Raw genomic sequence first — 16,132 nt, forward strand, 5'->3', positions numbered from 1 at the left:
GCACAAAGGTAAGCTGTTCCTTCAGGGCACATGCGTTGGCTGCTGCTCACTGGAATATCTTCTAATTGGGGCATGTTTAGGATATATTCTTTGCTCATTCATTTCTTGATAGACACATCCCTCCATGAATCATAAATACTGGGTTTTATATCCTCCTCCAGGAGTAGGACTAAGCAGAACAAAAAAACACCTGGCTACGCCTATGGGCCATTCTTAGCTGGTATATAACCCCCCCTCTCTGCTCTAGGTAATCAGTTTTAATCTGCCTAGTCAGGAGTAGGGACCTAGGCTCCCTATTTGGATCTCTTGGTCCTAGCAATTTGTTCTCCTTCCATGCATTTTTTTTTTTTCACTCTTGGGAGATCTACAATCAACTGTCGGGCTGGGCGACGGGCAGGATAATCTAGATTAAATGGCCCTCTCAGCCAGCAAGTGTGTGCAGACTGCAGCTACGCTCTAGGTCGGCCCTGACATAGCCTCGCGGACAGAGGCTGGACCGCGAGTTAAACATCTTGCAGGATTCCAAACGACCTGGAGCTGGTCTGAGTCACAGCGTTCCCTTGGCCGACAGCTCCCCCGCTTCGGTGATGAGGAGTTCTGTCTGGAGCATCACCCGCACCATGGAAGGGTAAGTACAATTCCCCCTCTCCTCTTTGGGTGGTTTTGGGGTGGATGCGGGTACCCTCCTGGGATGGTCGGACCTGCCTGCAGGTTCCCTCCTTCCATCATAAAGTGCCTTAATTGAGTGGGCTCCCCCCCACGGACTGGACTGGTGGGGGTCCAGGGCAGGCCGGAGAGACCCCTGGGGGTCTCCCCCACCATTTCTCTTTTGTTAAGGTGGTGTGTGTCCTGTCCTGATGGTATGGGGGGGGGAGTTTTAGTGCAGAGGGCGCAGCGGAGACCCCTAGGTGTCTGCCCTACTATGTGTAGATATGGTGCAGTTTGGGGGTCCCTAGTGCAGAGGGCACAGTGAAGTTCCCCTAAATGTCCCTGCTTGGGGTGTACAGTACTTTTAGTGGTGAGGGTCCCCTTGCAGAGGGCACAGCGATTCTGAAGGCACAGACTGTTCCTGGGCAGTATGCTTTCGGCATCCTCGGCAGCCAGCGGCCATGTTTCAAACGTCCGATGACATCATGACGGCCATTTTCCCTTGCTCTGGCTGGTTTCCAGTCGGCAGCCATGTTTGTGTAGCCCAGTGATGTCATGGTGGCCATTTTACCTTCCACTGTCGGCGAAACACTGGAGATGGCCGAAACCTCATGGAGAGGCCGGGGCTCCTCCTTTTCCTCTTTTTCCTCAGTCTCCTCTTCCTGTCCCGGGATATATGAAGCAGATGGCGTCCATGGGTTGCTGGGTCTGAATTTTCGGTGCTCCTCCGGTCGGTAGGGTCCTTGGGGGTCCCTGTTATCTCTCTCTCTGCTGATAGGTACCCTGAGCTTTGGAGGGATCCTTTAGTGGTGCCAAAACATTGTTTGTATTCCAGTTCTTCCTTTTCTTATGGAGCCTCAGGGTCACATCTTCACCACTGACCCTCTCATGGAGGTGCCAAGTCACTTGGATTCCCAGCTTCCCATGGTTGTGCTTACGGTGGTCCTGTAGTCCTTAGTATCCTGAGTGGAAGCGGCATGTGGGCAAAGGCCCAGGATGAAGTGTCCCCTGCCTTCCTCTGCTCATTCTGTCTCATCTGATTCTGAGCCCGATGCCGCCGTCGACACGGCCCATCCAGGGGGGCTTAATATCACATCCCCAGATGTCTATCAATACATTTGATCATTTCAATAAGGAAAGTATGTGATTAAAATATATTTTTTGGCAGCACAGTGGCTTAGTGGTTAGCACTTCTGCCGTGCATCACTAGGGTCTCTGGTTCAAAGCCCAGTCAGGACACTATCTGCATGGAGTTTCCATGTTCTCCTTGCAGTTGTGTTGGTTTCCTGCCATACTCCAAGGACATGCAAGTAGGCTAATCGAATTGTGTCTCCAGAAATAGCCCTCGTTTAGGTAGGAACCTTAGATTGTAAAGGTCCTGGTCTAATTAGAATGTACAAAATGCAAAGTGCTCCTCAAATTGTCGGCACTATATAAATATATGTAAAAATAATAATCAGTTTTTTTTTGCTCTGTGCCTTTCTGTCCCGGTGACAATTGCACTAAAATAAGTTTGACTGTTACCCACTCTATTGGAAACTAAAACAAAAATGCCTAGAAATGAACTTTAAATATTTGGTTCACATCATTCACCTAATTTTTTGTTTTTTAATAAATAAAGAAAGGTGGGCAGTGGAATTTGACATAGACTGTAGTTATCTTTGCACAGCAGTGTAATACAACAAATGTGGCACAGGATTCTTCTATGTACTTTAACAACAGTATGCACAAAGCATTCCTTATTTTGTCACAGTGCTGCTTTCTGTGATCTTCCCACACTTTCAAAACATTTAAATTTACACATTGAGAGCCAATATACAACACAATTTCTATGTTCCAGCTTGCATGTTTTTGATGCATTCCAGTGCAGTTTTCCCCCTTTTTTTTCTCTTTATCTCAGTTGAGGACATGTGCGTTATGGTGCATTTCTGATGTGTTTCGCCATCTTTCAGATGTGTTTCATACTTTCAGCTGTCAATGAAGCTGATCACAGGATGTAAACACAAGTCGGTTATCTGCTTTTCTTTCCTCACGCTGACAATTAAAGGGACATCGGCACTGATAATCAGGGCATCAAGGTATGACTGCTGAAAGCTGAAAATTGGCCTGGACAGGAAGGGGGTAAAAGTAGGCAAGTGGTTAAATATGCTCTGTGAGTTGGAAATCAAACCTAAAAAAGCTTTTATCCCTGCCAGTTCAGAAAATCTCATCTATGCAATCAAATTTAAGTGAATTCTTCGAGATTTCCTCACGTATACTCGAAAACAAATTGGCCTTACATAAATATAATTATAAAATATAAATTTAGTAATAAATGTGATTGAAATTCTTGGCCGTGGTTCTCCAACCAAGGAGCTCCCATGTATTTATATTCCATCTTCAGGGTATTAATTCTGAAAAAAATTCCAAGGTCATGAGGCAAGGGATAATACCCTGAAAACCATCTTACTCTTGCAGTATGCATAAATCCATAGAATCTCAATGTGTCTTTTGACAATAGATGTGGAAAAGGCTTTGGACAGGATGCGCTGGAGGTTTTTACAGCTCACCCTGTCACTAAACGATCTAAGACCGAACATGTTAGCCATAATAATTGTCTCTCTATTCACACCCTTCGGGTGTTTCATTTCCCCAATATTACAAATTTAGAAATGGTACCCATCAGAACTGTCTGCTTTCTCCCCTTCTTAACATCTTAAAAATGGAACATCTTATTGTGGCCCTAAGTCAAAATTCTAACATAATATGGGAAGTCACCATACAAAATTAGCATTATTTGTGGAAGACGTTCTTCTATACATGACACACTCTCACCTTTCTATGTCTTCTATCTTACAATAGGTTCAGCGCTTTGGTATTTACAGTAATTTTATGGTGAACCTTTCCAAGTCCGACATAATAAATGATTCGCCATCTTCAATTCAGCTAAAACAATTAGGACTATCTTTTTATATATGCTCTCTCCTCTGTATGACATCTGGGAATTCACATTCCTATGAACACAGATTTTCTCTTTGTACTATCTTAATATGTTAAATAAAGTCCGATTAGAACTTAAGGCTTACTCAGTAAAATGCATATCATAGTTAGATAGGATCAATGTCCTTCCAAGGTTCCTCTATACAGTATTTTTCAGACACTACTGATCTCTATCCCGATGACATATTTCAAAACACTACAACAACTGCTTACTGCTTTTATTTGGAATAACAATTTTCCTTGAATATGCTTCAAAAGGCTGTCACTTCTTAAGACTGAGAGGGGGCAGTGCCCCTGATGGAACAATATATTATTACTCATCAATAGTTGCAAGAGTAGTAGACTGGTTTCATAATTTACATAGGACATTATCAGTTCAACTGGAAGGAGCAATGCCATTATTGGTTCTACTGGCTCTATCTTGTAATCTCCTCAACCTTAGGAAGGATCCTAACACATTCCCAGATCTAATGAAACAAACTTTTGCAACCTGGGACCTGATTATCCATGAATTTCAGGTCTCTCACTATATACTAGGTCCTATGACACCTTTTTTCAATAATCAGGCATTTCCCCCTGCTACATGAGCTCTGTCCTTCGGCTCATGACTTGAGGGTACCCACTGTAGAATAGTTATAGTGGTACAACATGAGCCCTTGATTTATTTCTATACGATCAGTTCCATTGGAACCCACAGCCTTGGGCCATTGGTTTCAGAGACATCAACTTTACTAATTTCTGCAATATATTTCAAATGTTTAACAGATTCAGACACAACCCACCCACTAGAGGCCTTTTTTTTCAAGATATTCCACCTATCCATGTAATATCTGTAATTTAATGAATTTTACAGTTTGTCTCACATTTTTCAATCATATATGGCTACCTGAAAGAAATTTCCGTAATAATATTACTCCAGAAGAATGGAATACATGTTTTATCATTCCTCATAGACTGTCCTTTGCTAATAAAACAGAAGAGAAGAATTTAAAGTTGATTACCGGGTGGTATGAATGTCCAGAAACTCTGAATCATATCTCTTCCACTGTCCCTGATACCTGTTGGCATTACCATAGTCAAGGGGACTATGACCCATATTTGTTGGAAATGTCCCCCTATTTAACATTTTTGGCAAGGATTCAGACAAAGGGGATCCAAGTTAATAATATGCCCAAAGTAGTATTTTACATTGTCATTTCTGGCACTAATAAATCAGCTGAAAAATATATTCTTAGGCATTTCCTTTCGGCAGCAGAAGCTGTAATTTCTTGACATTGGAAGTCCATTGTGAAACAATCAATGACGGAGGGTATATTTGATTTTCTTTTCGAGAGTAGATTGCACCTAAATGGGGAGTGGGCAACCATACTGGGTGAGAAGATGGCCAACAAGTTAGAGGGGCTTTTAAACTAGGTGATTGGGGGGAGGGTACAGACATAGAATTAGCCAGCGGGAGCAAGGTTCAGCGGGCACAAATGGGGATATTAGCGGTAGGGTGTTCAGAGTTCCTAAACCCAAGGTGGGTATGGGGAAAAATCACAAGCGCAGCCTAAATACAATATCAAACGAGGATCTAGTATGCAACCGGACAAAATTACAAGGTTTGTATACCAATGCTAGAAGCCTGGCCAACAAGATGGGAAACCTGGAGGTGCTAATGTATGGGGAGGACTTAGATTTTGTGGGGATTTCAGAGACTTGGTTTGACTGCTCTCATCATTGGCTGGCAACCATTCAGGGGCATTCACTTTATCACAGAGATAGAGAAGGTAAAAAAGGGAGAGGGGTATGTCTGTATATTAAGAACAGTGTACAGGTAAATAGGAGGGACGATATTAATAATGGAGCTAAGGAGTAGGTAGAATCCCTATGGGTAGAACTTCAAAGGAAAGGCACTATGGGGAAAGTAATATTGGGCTTATGCTATAGGCCCCCAAACCAGAGGGAGGAGGGGAAGGCGGACCTCCTTTCACAAATTGGAATGGCAGCAAGGATGGGAAAGGTAATTATAATGGGGGACTTTAATTATCCAGATATAGACTGGACAGAAGGAACCACACATTCATCCATGGCTCGACAGTTCCTAAATGTTTTGCAGGACAATTTCATGGGTCAGATGGTGAAGACACTGACAAGAAACAATGCTGTACTAGACCTACTGATTACCAACAATACGGCCCTGATCATGGATATAGAAATATGGGGCAACTGAGGAAACAGTGACTATAGGTCAATTAGTTTCAGTATTAATCATAGTAATAGGAAACCCAAGGGGTAATATACTGTAAGGACACTGAATTTCAAAAGAGCCAACTTCCCAAAACTGCGCTCTTTGCTAGACAATATCAAATGGGATAGAACCCTGGGAACAAAGAACACAGAGGAAAAAGGGGACTGCTTCAAGAACATACGAAAACAAAGGGATTGGCAAGTGCATTCCAAAGGGGAATACATTTAAAAGAGCAAAAATAAACCCTGGGTGGCTAAACTTTAACATAAAAAGGCATAATAATACTAAAGAAAAGGCCTTCAAAAATACAAGGCTGAGGGGTCATTGACAGCATTCCAACATTACAAAGAGTGCAATAAGAAATGTAAAGGCGAAATCAAGGCGGCTAAAATAGAACACAAGAGACAAAAAAACCCAATAAATTCTTTAAGTATATAAATAGTAAGAAAGCGAGACCAGAACACATTGGCCCCATAAAAGACGATGAAGGGAATCTGGCCACAGAGGACAGAGAGGAGGCGAAAGTGCTAAATAATTTTTTTTCTTCAGTCTTCACAAAAGAACTGGGGGGGGGGGGCTACACTAACCCAGCTTGTAATGCTAAATTAAATAATACACCTCAGGGAGTACCCCCATGGTTGATAGAAGACTTAGACTTAGAACTAAACTAGAGAAACGTAACATAAATAACTCACCGGGACCGGATGGCTTGCACCCGAGGGTTCTTAAAGAGCTCAGCCAGGTGATAGCCAGACCATTATTCTTGATCTTTACGCATAGTCTACAGACGGGAATGGGGCCAGCTGATTGGAAAAAAGCCAACGTGTTACCAATATTTTAAAAGGGGGATATATCCCGGGTAACTATAGACCGGTCAGCCTAACATTAGTAGTCTGCAAGATTTTGGAGGGGATGTTAAGGGACTATATACAAGACTTTAGTAATGAAAATGGTATTATTAGTAGTAATCAGCATGGATTCATGAAAAATTGTTCTTGCCAGATCAATCTAATAACCTTCTATGAAGAAGTGAGCTACCATTTAGATAAAGGAAGGCCTGTGAATGTGGTGTATCTGGACTTTGCAAAGGCATTTGACACAGTTCCCCACAAACGCTTACTGTACAAACGTAGGTATGGACCATAGGGTGAGTACCTGGATAGAGAACTGGCTCCAGGGGTGAGTCCAGAGGGTGGTGATAAATGGGGAGTACTCGTATTGGGCTGGTGTGGAAAGTGGGGTCCCCCAAGGATCTGTCCTGGGACCAATCCTGTTTAATTTATTCATAAACGATCTAGAGGAGGGGATATCTAGCACAATCTCGGTATTTGCAGATGATACTAAACTAAGCAGGGCAATAACTTCTATGCAGAATGTAGAAACCTTACAAGCAGACCTGAACAAAATAATGGGGTGGGCAACTACATGGCAGATGATGTTTAATGTTGAAAAATGTAAGATAATGCACTTGGGCATCAGAAACATGAACGCAAGCTACTCGCTAAGGGGGGAACCTCTGGGTGAGTCTAGGATGGAAAAGGACCTGGGGGTCCTAGCGGACAACAGGCTTGGCAGTGGCATGCAATGCCAAGCCACTGCAAGCAAAGCCATTAGAATACCGGCATGTATAAAAAAGGGGCTTTACTCCAGAAATAAAGAGATTATTCTCCCACTTTACAAGATTTTGATCCAGCCACATCTGGAGTATGCCGTCCAGTTCTGGGCACCGATCCTCAGAAAGGATGTGCTAGAACTGGAGAGAGTCCAGAGAAGGGCAACAAAAATAATTAGGGGAATGGAGGATCTCAGCTATGAGGAAAGACTACAAGCATTGAACTTATTCTCTCTGGAGAAGAGATGCTTGAGGGGGGGTATAATATCAATGTACAAATACTATACTCGTGATGACCCTAGCATAAGGAACAAAGTTTTCAAAGAAAGTGAATACAATAAGACACGTGGCCACCAATGTTCCCTCTAATTTTTTACTGTGCTGAGCAAATAAAAACATTTCTGAGGGCAAACCTTTAGACTGAGCAATTGGGGGGGGGGGGGGAGAGGGGACGTCAATGCAGAGTGACACAGCAATGCCCCTAATCAATTGCAGAGTGCCACAGCAATGCCCCCAATTGCAGAGTGCCACAGCAATGTCCCCAATCAATTGCAGAGTGCCACAGCAATGCCCCCAATCAATTGCAGAATGCCACAGCAATGCCCCCAATCAATTGCAGAGTGCCACAGTAATGCCCCCAATCAATTGCAGAGTGCCACAGCAATGCCCCCAATCAATTGCAGAGTGCCACAGCAATGCCCCCAATAAATTGCAGAGTGCCACAGCAATTCCCCCAATCAATTGCAGAGTGCCACAGCAATTCCCCCAATCAGTGCAGAGATGCCAGCGTCCCCCCCCCCCCGAGACCCGTGCACTTACCTCACAAGTCACGGCAGCTTCTCTTTAGTCCCCGGCTCCCGCATCCCCGCGTCTCCTCAGTCCTCTCGCCTCCTCCTCGGACCTCGGCCAATGGCATGGGGTGGTATGCCTTTCAGCCAATCAGGAATCGGGAGGACCCGCTCCCTGATTGGCCAGGAGGAGGATCCATGGGACTTTAGAGAATTTTCATTCGCTATTGTCACACAATGGGCGGGCTCTCGGGGCGCACTGCTCAGCTCACTACCTTCACTGTCTTTATGTCGTCTGCGGCTCTGCGGCTGCGCCGTCTGACTTTGTGCTGCGTGGGACCGTCAATTAGACTGCGCTGCCGCGCATGCGCGCAGCTTAAAGGGCACATTGGTGGCCACTCACTAAAACAAGAGGAAAAACGGTTTAACCTTAAAATACGTAGGGAGTTCTTTACTGTCAGAGCAGTGGGGGATGTGGAATTCTCTTCCAAAAGCAGTGGTATCAGCGGGGAGTATCGATAGTTTAAAAAAACTATTAGATGGGCACCTTAAAGACCACAACATAAAGGGTTATACAATGTACGGTTAACCTCAAACACACACACACACATCATAGGTTGAACTGGATGGACTGATGTCTTTTTTCAACCTCACTAACTATGTAACTATGTAGATAGCTTTATCTTGTTTAGTGTAAGGAATGCTTTTTTTTAAAATTTAATTTAATAATTTAAAGGAAAATGCCATAATAAGTGAATATCAAATATTGTATAAATTGTTTATTCTCATAATTTCCTTTGTTTCTAGACAGTATACGATTTATCTATTTTCTTTTGGGTATTTCAAAGTTCGTTTTTTTTCTTGTTTTTCAATGTTTAGAATTTTATAAAAAACAATTTAATACAGTGCAGATAAGCTCCCGACCTGCATACTCTTTCAGTTTCAGTCGGTGACTCAAAATGTTGGTGACGTGTAACATGTTGAAAAGGTGGAGTTAGCCTTTAAATGAATCAGTATATCTGACTCTTCATCCTGTACACTTTGTTTTTTCTACCGGTGGTCAGAATGCTTGCATTGCTAGGTAAAAGTGTACCCCTGGGGCCTAACTTACAAAAATATGACAGCCAAGCAATTTTAGTTTTTGTTTTCTCAATACAGGTTCTGCGAACACCATAGATAATGCAAACTGCTTCTGCCTTATTCTCCCAATACGTAGGCAGTGTTAAAAACCTAATATAGACATAGATTTAACAGATTATGGTAAATCCAAAACGCAATGTGTCAAGTGAAATACAACATGCAATCAGATCTATTATTTTAGTGAACTGAAATATGACTAGTTATTATATAGCTTACCAATAGCTGACTGACTTTGATTGACAGCAGCAGGAGCCAATCGCTCTGCACTGCTGTCTCATCCAATGAGGAAGGGAGTCCAGGGCAGCTGAGACACTCCTACAACATCGCTGGATAGATGGGGCTCAGGAAAGTATTAGGGGGGCTGAGGGGGGCTGCTGTACACAGAAGGTTTTTTTTATCCTAATGCATTAAGATAAAAAAACCTTCTGCCTCTACAATCCCTTTAAAAAGAGCCCTTATCTTTCTTTAAGATGCAATATTATAATAAAGAGCCATAATCGGTTCTTTAAATGAAATGTGGTAACAGTGCAAGTTTGCAAGAGCCAAATCCATGTCATGTTGCCAGGTCCGAAAAGGGGACATGCTGCACACCATAGAAATGCTATAGCACTAGTCATAAGCTGTAGTCAAGTTACTAGAGACTCTGTGTTGACATGTTTCCAGAGGCAGGTCTCCCATGTTATTTCAGAGAGTGGGGCCATGTTTCCATGGCCAAAAAGACATATGTCAAGAGACAATGGATGGGGTCATGCTTCTGAAACACTGTTCTAACCCTTCTCAACTTCACCATGTTTTTAATTGATGACTTATCATTTCCCCTCCCTGCTTTCCCATGTGACACAAGTAAAACAGTAAATAGGGAAATTCTCCCCAACAGGGGCACAGACGGCAATAAAAAAACTGGCAGGACCTAACTCTTTCTTACTCTATCCAAAACCTAAAAAAGGGAAGATTTAAGTACACTTCTACTTGAATTGAAAAATTAGAGTGGATGGTGTCATTAGTAGGCTGGTTCTGTGAATATTGATTAATTCACACATCTATATCAAACATTGATTTTTGTGTTATGAAGCTCTGAAACAGGCTCAGTGTTTATCTTGGGAGCAGCTTGCAGATAACCCTGGCAAGTTCATGGAATCTCTCGTTAAATTCTTTATTTTTCTTGCTGCTCAGAACATCACAAACCTGATGATCTTGCTAGTTTAACATGTTGTCATTGTTTTGTTTTGCTCTATTTCAGCTCAGTCAAGCTGCTTTTATTTTCTTGATAAATGTGTCTTTTTATGTGTCTTATTTTTAACTCCAGTTTAAATGACAAAAAGGACAAAATAAGCTCTAAAGTGTTCTAAAAGTGTATTTATAGCCAAAACGATTTTTTTTTTCTAGTTTTGGATAGTGTGTAAAAGGGTTAGAAAACTCTGTTATCTTATATTGCTGTCTGTATCCGCACTGGTAAGATTTACCCTCTCTGTTTTGTGACCATTGTCACCAGAACAGAAAAACAGGGGAAGCCCCCAATTGTACAGTTGTCCCTTTAACAGAAAGCAAGTAGAAGTATTCCCAATGGGCACCTGTCTCAGTAACATCTAGGTGGGAATTTCCCCTCATGTAAAAGATTTCCTTACATTTTCTGTGTTCTGAAAGTTAGGGGAAATCTCTTCAACTGTACACAGCAAACATATATTTAAACATTTTCTAATGTGTGTCCAAAATGTAAAAAAAAAGGTGAAAGGTGCACCTGATCTTAATTTTCCTAGTAATTCCTTAGAAATAAAAAGTACCAATAGCAGAGGAGACTACCTATCCAGGAAACCTGTTACTCTAGATGGGTATAATATAGTTTTACTTTAAAGGGGCAGTATAGGTATATATTTTTAGTGAGCTCATAGTTTTGCTTGTTATCACAGACACATATAGTGGTCTACTTATAAATGATTTCACCTAAGATTTGCAAAACGTTCACTCAACATTGACACATTCTTCTAATTTGATCTTGAAAGCATTTATCAATATAGTAGAAACAAGGTTTTCAAAACATTAAAACAAATTCATAAATATATTAACATCAAGCTGACACTGCATTATATAAAAACTTTTGAATATGCTGTACATTCACTTAAAAGTGGAATTTATATTTGATATTTTATAGGGAAAATCTAGAAATAGTAATTGAGTGGCACCCTGAAAAATGTACCTTTTTGTCAAGAATTCCCCTGAAAAAAATAGCAGTACACATCCTAGTATGCAGGGATGCTTATGCACTCCTGTACCTACAGCTTTATAGCTGTATGTCTGTAGTGTGAGATGTAATGCAATGCTGACTGACTGCAGATATAGTGATATCACTACTGTACTGCCCACCGCTCTCCTTTCTGGGGGCTCTGACATGGGGAAGTCCAGCTGCTACCAATATGGCCACCCCCCACACAGAGACAGAGTGCAGAACAATGCATAGTAAGTTTTTTTTATGAAGAACACAACCAGTGTGACTAGGTGCCAAGGAGGATCTGTGACAAGTTGATTAAAAATATTCCCCGTAGCTGCAAGGGAGAGTTATCCTGGGGAACAAGGATGCTGAAAATGGCACACAGTTACTCTCAAGAAGCGTTTGGGGTAATAATCAGTAAGTCCACTCTGGGTATGGTGTAAACTTCAAATTAAAACAATTTTATTGGTCAAAAAGTTCTAAAAAAGGTATAAACCACTAAAGAATGGCATATATCGTGAGTACATTACCCCAACCATCTTCCCCCTCCCTCCTCAACACACGCCATTGACGTGCCACACACCAGCCACAGGATTGGTCTCCCACTGGCTCCATCTATCGATCTGGGCATGTGGCTTTAATTCCGGGGTCAGCCAGGTGGGCTCTTGGGGTAATGTACTCATGATATGTGCCATTCTTCAGTGGTTGTTCAAAAATTGTTTTAATTTGAAGTTTACACCATACCCAGTGGACTTACTGATTATTACAAGCACTTCTTGAGAGTAACTGTGTGCCATTTATTTATGAAGAGCAGATGCAGGTGGACCCCAGGTAATACTGCTGACCAGTCCTTTATCCTCTGTCTGCCTTTTTTGTAACCCAGCTTCAAGGGATTCAGATCCTCTTTAAATGGATCAAAAAGGAAAATCCTTACCGTACATTTATGCTATGATTAATATGGCTTGCAGACAGTTAATAGTGCATATAATAAATAATAGCATTTTCAATAAAAACTTTTTATGGAAAAAAAAATAAATAATAAATAATAGCATAGTGAGATTAAGGAATTATTCAGAATAGTTTGGTTTAAATAAAATGCATAAAAATAGCTGGAGGATGCATGTATGATATTTACAGCTTTGAATTTAAAGGAGAATAATACGTGTATGATTTGCAGTAAATGTATGTATGACATTATGGAAGCTTAAAGAGTAACTTTACTTTTGTTGAGGAAAAAAACATTCCCCTCTGGGTGATCTAAGGAATTTTTTGCTGATTCCTAACTTTTGTTATTCACAAGAATAGCTGTTTGTGTCCATGTGTTAGATTAATCTGTATGGGAGTGGTATAATTATCAATAGGCTTCTGCACCTGCAGGGCTCTATTGAGGAAATTGGCATAGCCTGCATCCCTTAATACGAGATTTCCCTTTGGGAGCATCTCACCAACAATTACTTTTTGTTGTAGTGGTTGCCAAAAAATCTGACTTGTATCTTAGTGCAGACTTCTGGGAAAATCAGTGAGCCAATCACACAAACAGGAATTGACATATCTGGGGGCATTCTGTACACCATGTATGTACAATACACCTCCAGGTAACCATACTGCATTGCATTTACAGAAAATTATAGTGCTGCAGATTGAAAAGGAAAGAGTTTTTTTTTTTTATATGACCTGTATACGCTATATTAATATTATTTTTTTGTTTGCTTATCTTTTTCCATGAAAGTTGAGTTACTCTTTAATCAAATAACAGATAATCATAATAGCATCCCTTATGACCTTGCATTGTTTTCTTTTTCAGGACGAGGAATGGTGTCTTACCATGCACACCATGGTGCAGTCAAATTCCTTGTCATGGCAACTGCTGTGAACAAAAAGCATAGGCGGACACCGAGCAGATGTAGCCAAACTTCAAATATTGAACTAAAACCAGAGGACTCTCGTGGTGCCCATGTACAGCAAAATGAGGAGGGAAACGCAGCTACTGCCAACAATAACAATGACAACGCCGTTTGGCTTGGGGGCTCCATGGGGTCCATTGCACAAAGAAGTGACTTGTCCTCCTCGTCAGGCTCTCTCACATTGTCTCATGGATCAAACTCATGTGACGTGGGGAAGGATGATTGCACTCTTTATGATCTTCTAAGTGACCCCAGCATGCCACCACAACATAGCAAAAGACAGCGAGCTGGGAAGTTGAAGGCAGACTCCGTCTTGGTAATCTCTGGTGGACAGGGTCACCGAAGAGTAAACAAGAAGCTCAAGCCACAGCGACAGGAAGAGCCGGTTTCTTCTGCTATGGTTTGGCAGATCCCACTGTTAAACATTTAACGACCTGTGGGAATAAATGTAATTTGTGCCTTTGTCCTGATGTATTCCACTACATTGTTATTCAAGCCTTGTCTTGTCATATACAGTAAATCCTAGGTGATCTGTTGAGAATTAGGCCCTATGAAACTGTAAATACAGGGATGGTACTAAATGAAACTGGTACATCTTGATCATGCACCTTTCCTCATCATAGTCCAGGAGAAATATATGCTGCTGCCTATGAATAACACTGAATACCATTGAGCATTTTCTTGTTTCCCTGTCTGATTTAATAGCAAACATCCATTAGCTGCTTTTTGCTTTGACTGGCATGATGAGCTGCAGAGCGTGCTGTCTTTTCTTTGTACGTAAAGCGAAAGGCAAATATGAATGAATATACAAATAATATGAAACATATTGGAATGTGATAAGCCATGTGTATCCTTGGAGGACTTGATGCAATGCTAGGCAAACTGCCTTCTCTTTGAGAATTTCTTCAGTCCATGAATATCGTTCTAGGGTCTTGCGTTGTTCATTGCACAATGACTGCCAGTAATCATGTACAATAACTTTACCACTACAGTATATATGTTGGAATATGTGCACATGCAAATTGTGTGTTTTTTCAGCTGCATTAGTGTATATGTGCGAGCTGGGAAGTCACAACTAATATGTCCAGGCTAATTGAAATAATGTGTACTTAAACTGCCATATGATGGTTTCACAGCATTTTATAAATGAAAGAAAATATAAAACAAGTAAAGTGATCTAAAAAAAAAAAAAATTGTTTTTCTTCCTTCTGTGAAATGGGTGTTTTTTTTAGGGGTGTGTTAAGATGAAATGTAAATTACTACAGGGAAAATGTTACATTGCAATAATTCCTATACAACAGAACTTTCATATTTCATGATATACTTTAAAAAAAAAATTTTTTAGGGGTGGGCTTGACCCCTTAGATCCAGTGAAGGGAACACTAAAGCCCCGTACACACGAGTCGAAATTCGGCCGGGAATTTTCATCCGACGACCGATCTGCCGATTTTCGGCTTGTTAGTATGATGCTTCCGACAACCGACTCCGACTTTTCGGCCAAAAAAAATCTGGTGTGCAGGCTATAAAATTTTTGTCCTCCGTCAAAACACGTCTGATTTTCGTGCAGTCAGTACAGATTTTGACAGGGAAAAATCTTATGAGCAAGACTGGGCATGCTCAGAATAGAAAGAACACAAAGAAAGCAAAGCAACACATGACATCACTTCTGAAGAAGAATTTTGTCGGGCGGGAAAATTCGTGTGCAGTCTAGGCACATTCCAACCAACAAAACACCACTCTGGACAAAAGATGGATGACCGGTCGGCCGAAAATCGTTGCGTGTGTACTAGGCTTTAAGCTGTCAGCATAGCAAGAAAATTTGGACAATTTCATGCTCCCAACTTTGTGGGAACAATTTGGAGATGGCTCCATCTTGTTCCAACATGACTGCGCACCAGTGCACAAAGCAAGGTCCATAAAGACATGGATGAGCGAGTTTGGGGTGGAGGAAATTGACTGGTCCTGACCTCAACCCGATAGAACACTTTTGGGATGAATTAGAGCTGAGACTGCGAGCCAGGCCTTCTCTTCCACCAGTGCCTGACCTCACTGGTGAGGGTATTAGCGACTGGTGGGTACCCCAGGTTTAGTACCAGGGAAGTTAGAGGTAGTGTAGGTAAGGAAGAGCAGGCCGTTAATATTATCCCCATAGAGTAGTGGGTAATAATGTCCGACAGGATTGGGGATGCCACTCAGTGCACTTCTTGCGGCATGTATGCGTTCCTTGATGAAACAATCGAGGACGAATACTGCTGTGCAAGATGTGAGCGACTTGTTGCTCTGGAAGCCCACATCGTGGATCTAGAGAGCACAGTGACAAGACTGCGTGGCATCTACAACCTGGAAAGGAGCTTGGACATTACCCATCAGGCGCTGGCAGGGGTCAGCATAGAGGAGGGAGGAATAGAGGAGACGCAAGCAGCAGAGGTACGCAGCTGGGTGACTGTTAGGAATGTTAGGGGGAGGAGTGTCAGGGAGGCCAGTCCTGAGTTGGTACACCCTAACATGTTTGCCGAGTTGCAGGTTGAGGGGGATATCAACTCAGGGGTGGCAGAGCTGGAGCATGCACCCTCCCCCAGCTGCCAGGGGAGGGACGGCTCCAGGAAGAAGGGGGGCTGTAACTCA

The 16,132-nt window shown here is 42.0% G+C and overlaps 1 protein-coding gene across 1 annotated transcript in view; it reads left to right on the forward strand.

Annotated features, from left to right (window-relative positions):
• The window catches only part of ARHGEF10 (Rho guanine nucleotide exchange factor 10), a 245,754-nt gene extending 231,066 nt beyond the window's left edge, over positions 1 to 14,688 (forward strand). The window contains exon 29 of the mRNA XM_082249546.1: positions 13,408 to 14,688. Coding sequence (XP_082105672.1) covers positions 13,408 to 13,937 — 530 coding nt within the window. The 3' untranslated portion in view covers positions 13,938 to 14,688. The remainder of the gene's footprint in view (positions 1 to 13,407) is intronic.
• The last annotated feature ends 1,444 nt before the right edge of the window (positions 14,689 to 16,132 follow it).

The sequence above is a fragment of the Pelophylax lessonae genome, assembly GCF_965119305.1.
Source record: "Pelophylax lessonae genome assembly, chromosome: 3".
NCBI classification, from domain to species: Eukaryota; Metazoa; Chordata; class Amphibia; order Anura; family Ranidae; genus Pelophylax; species Pelophylax lessonae.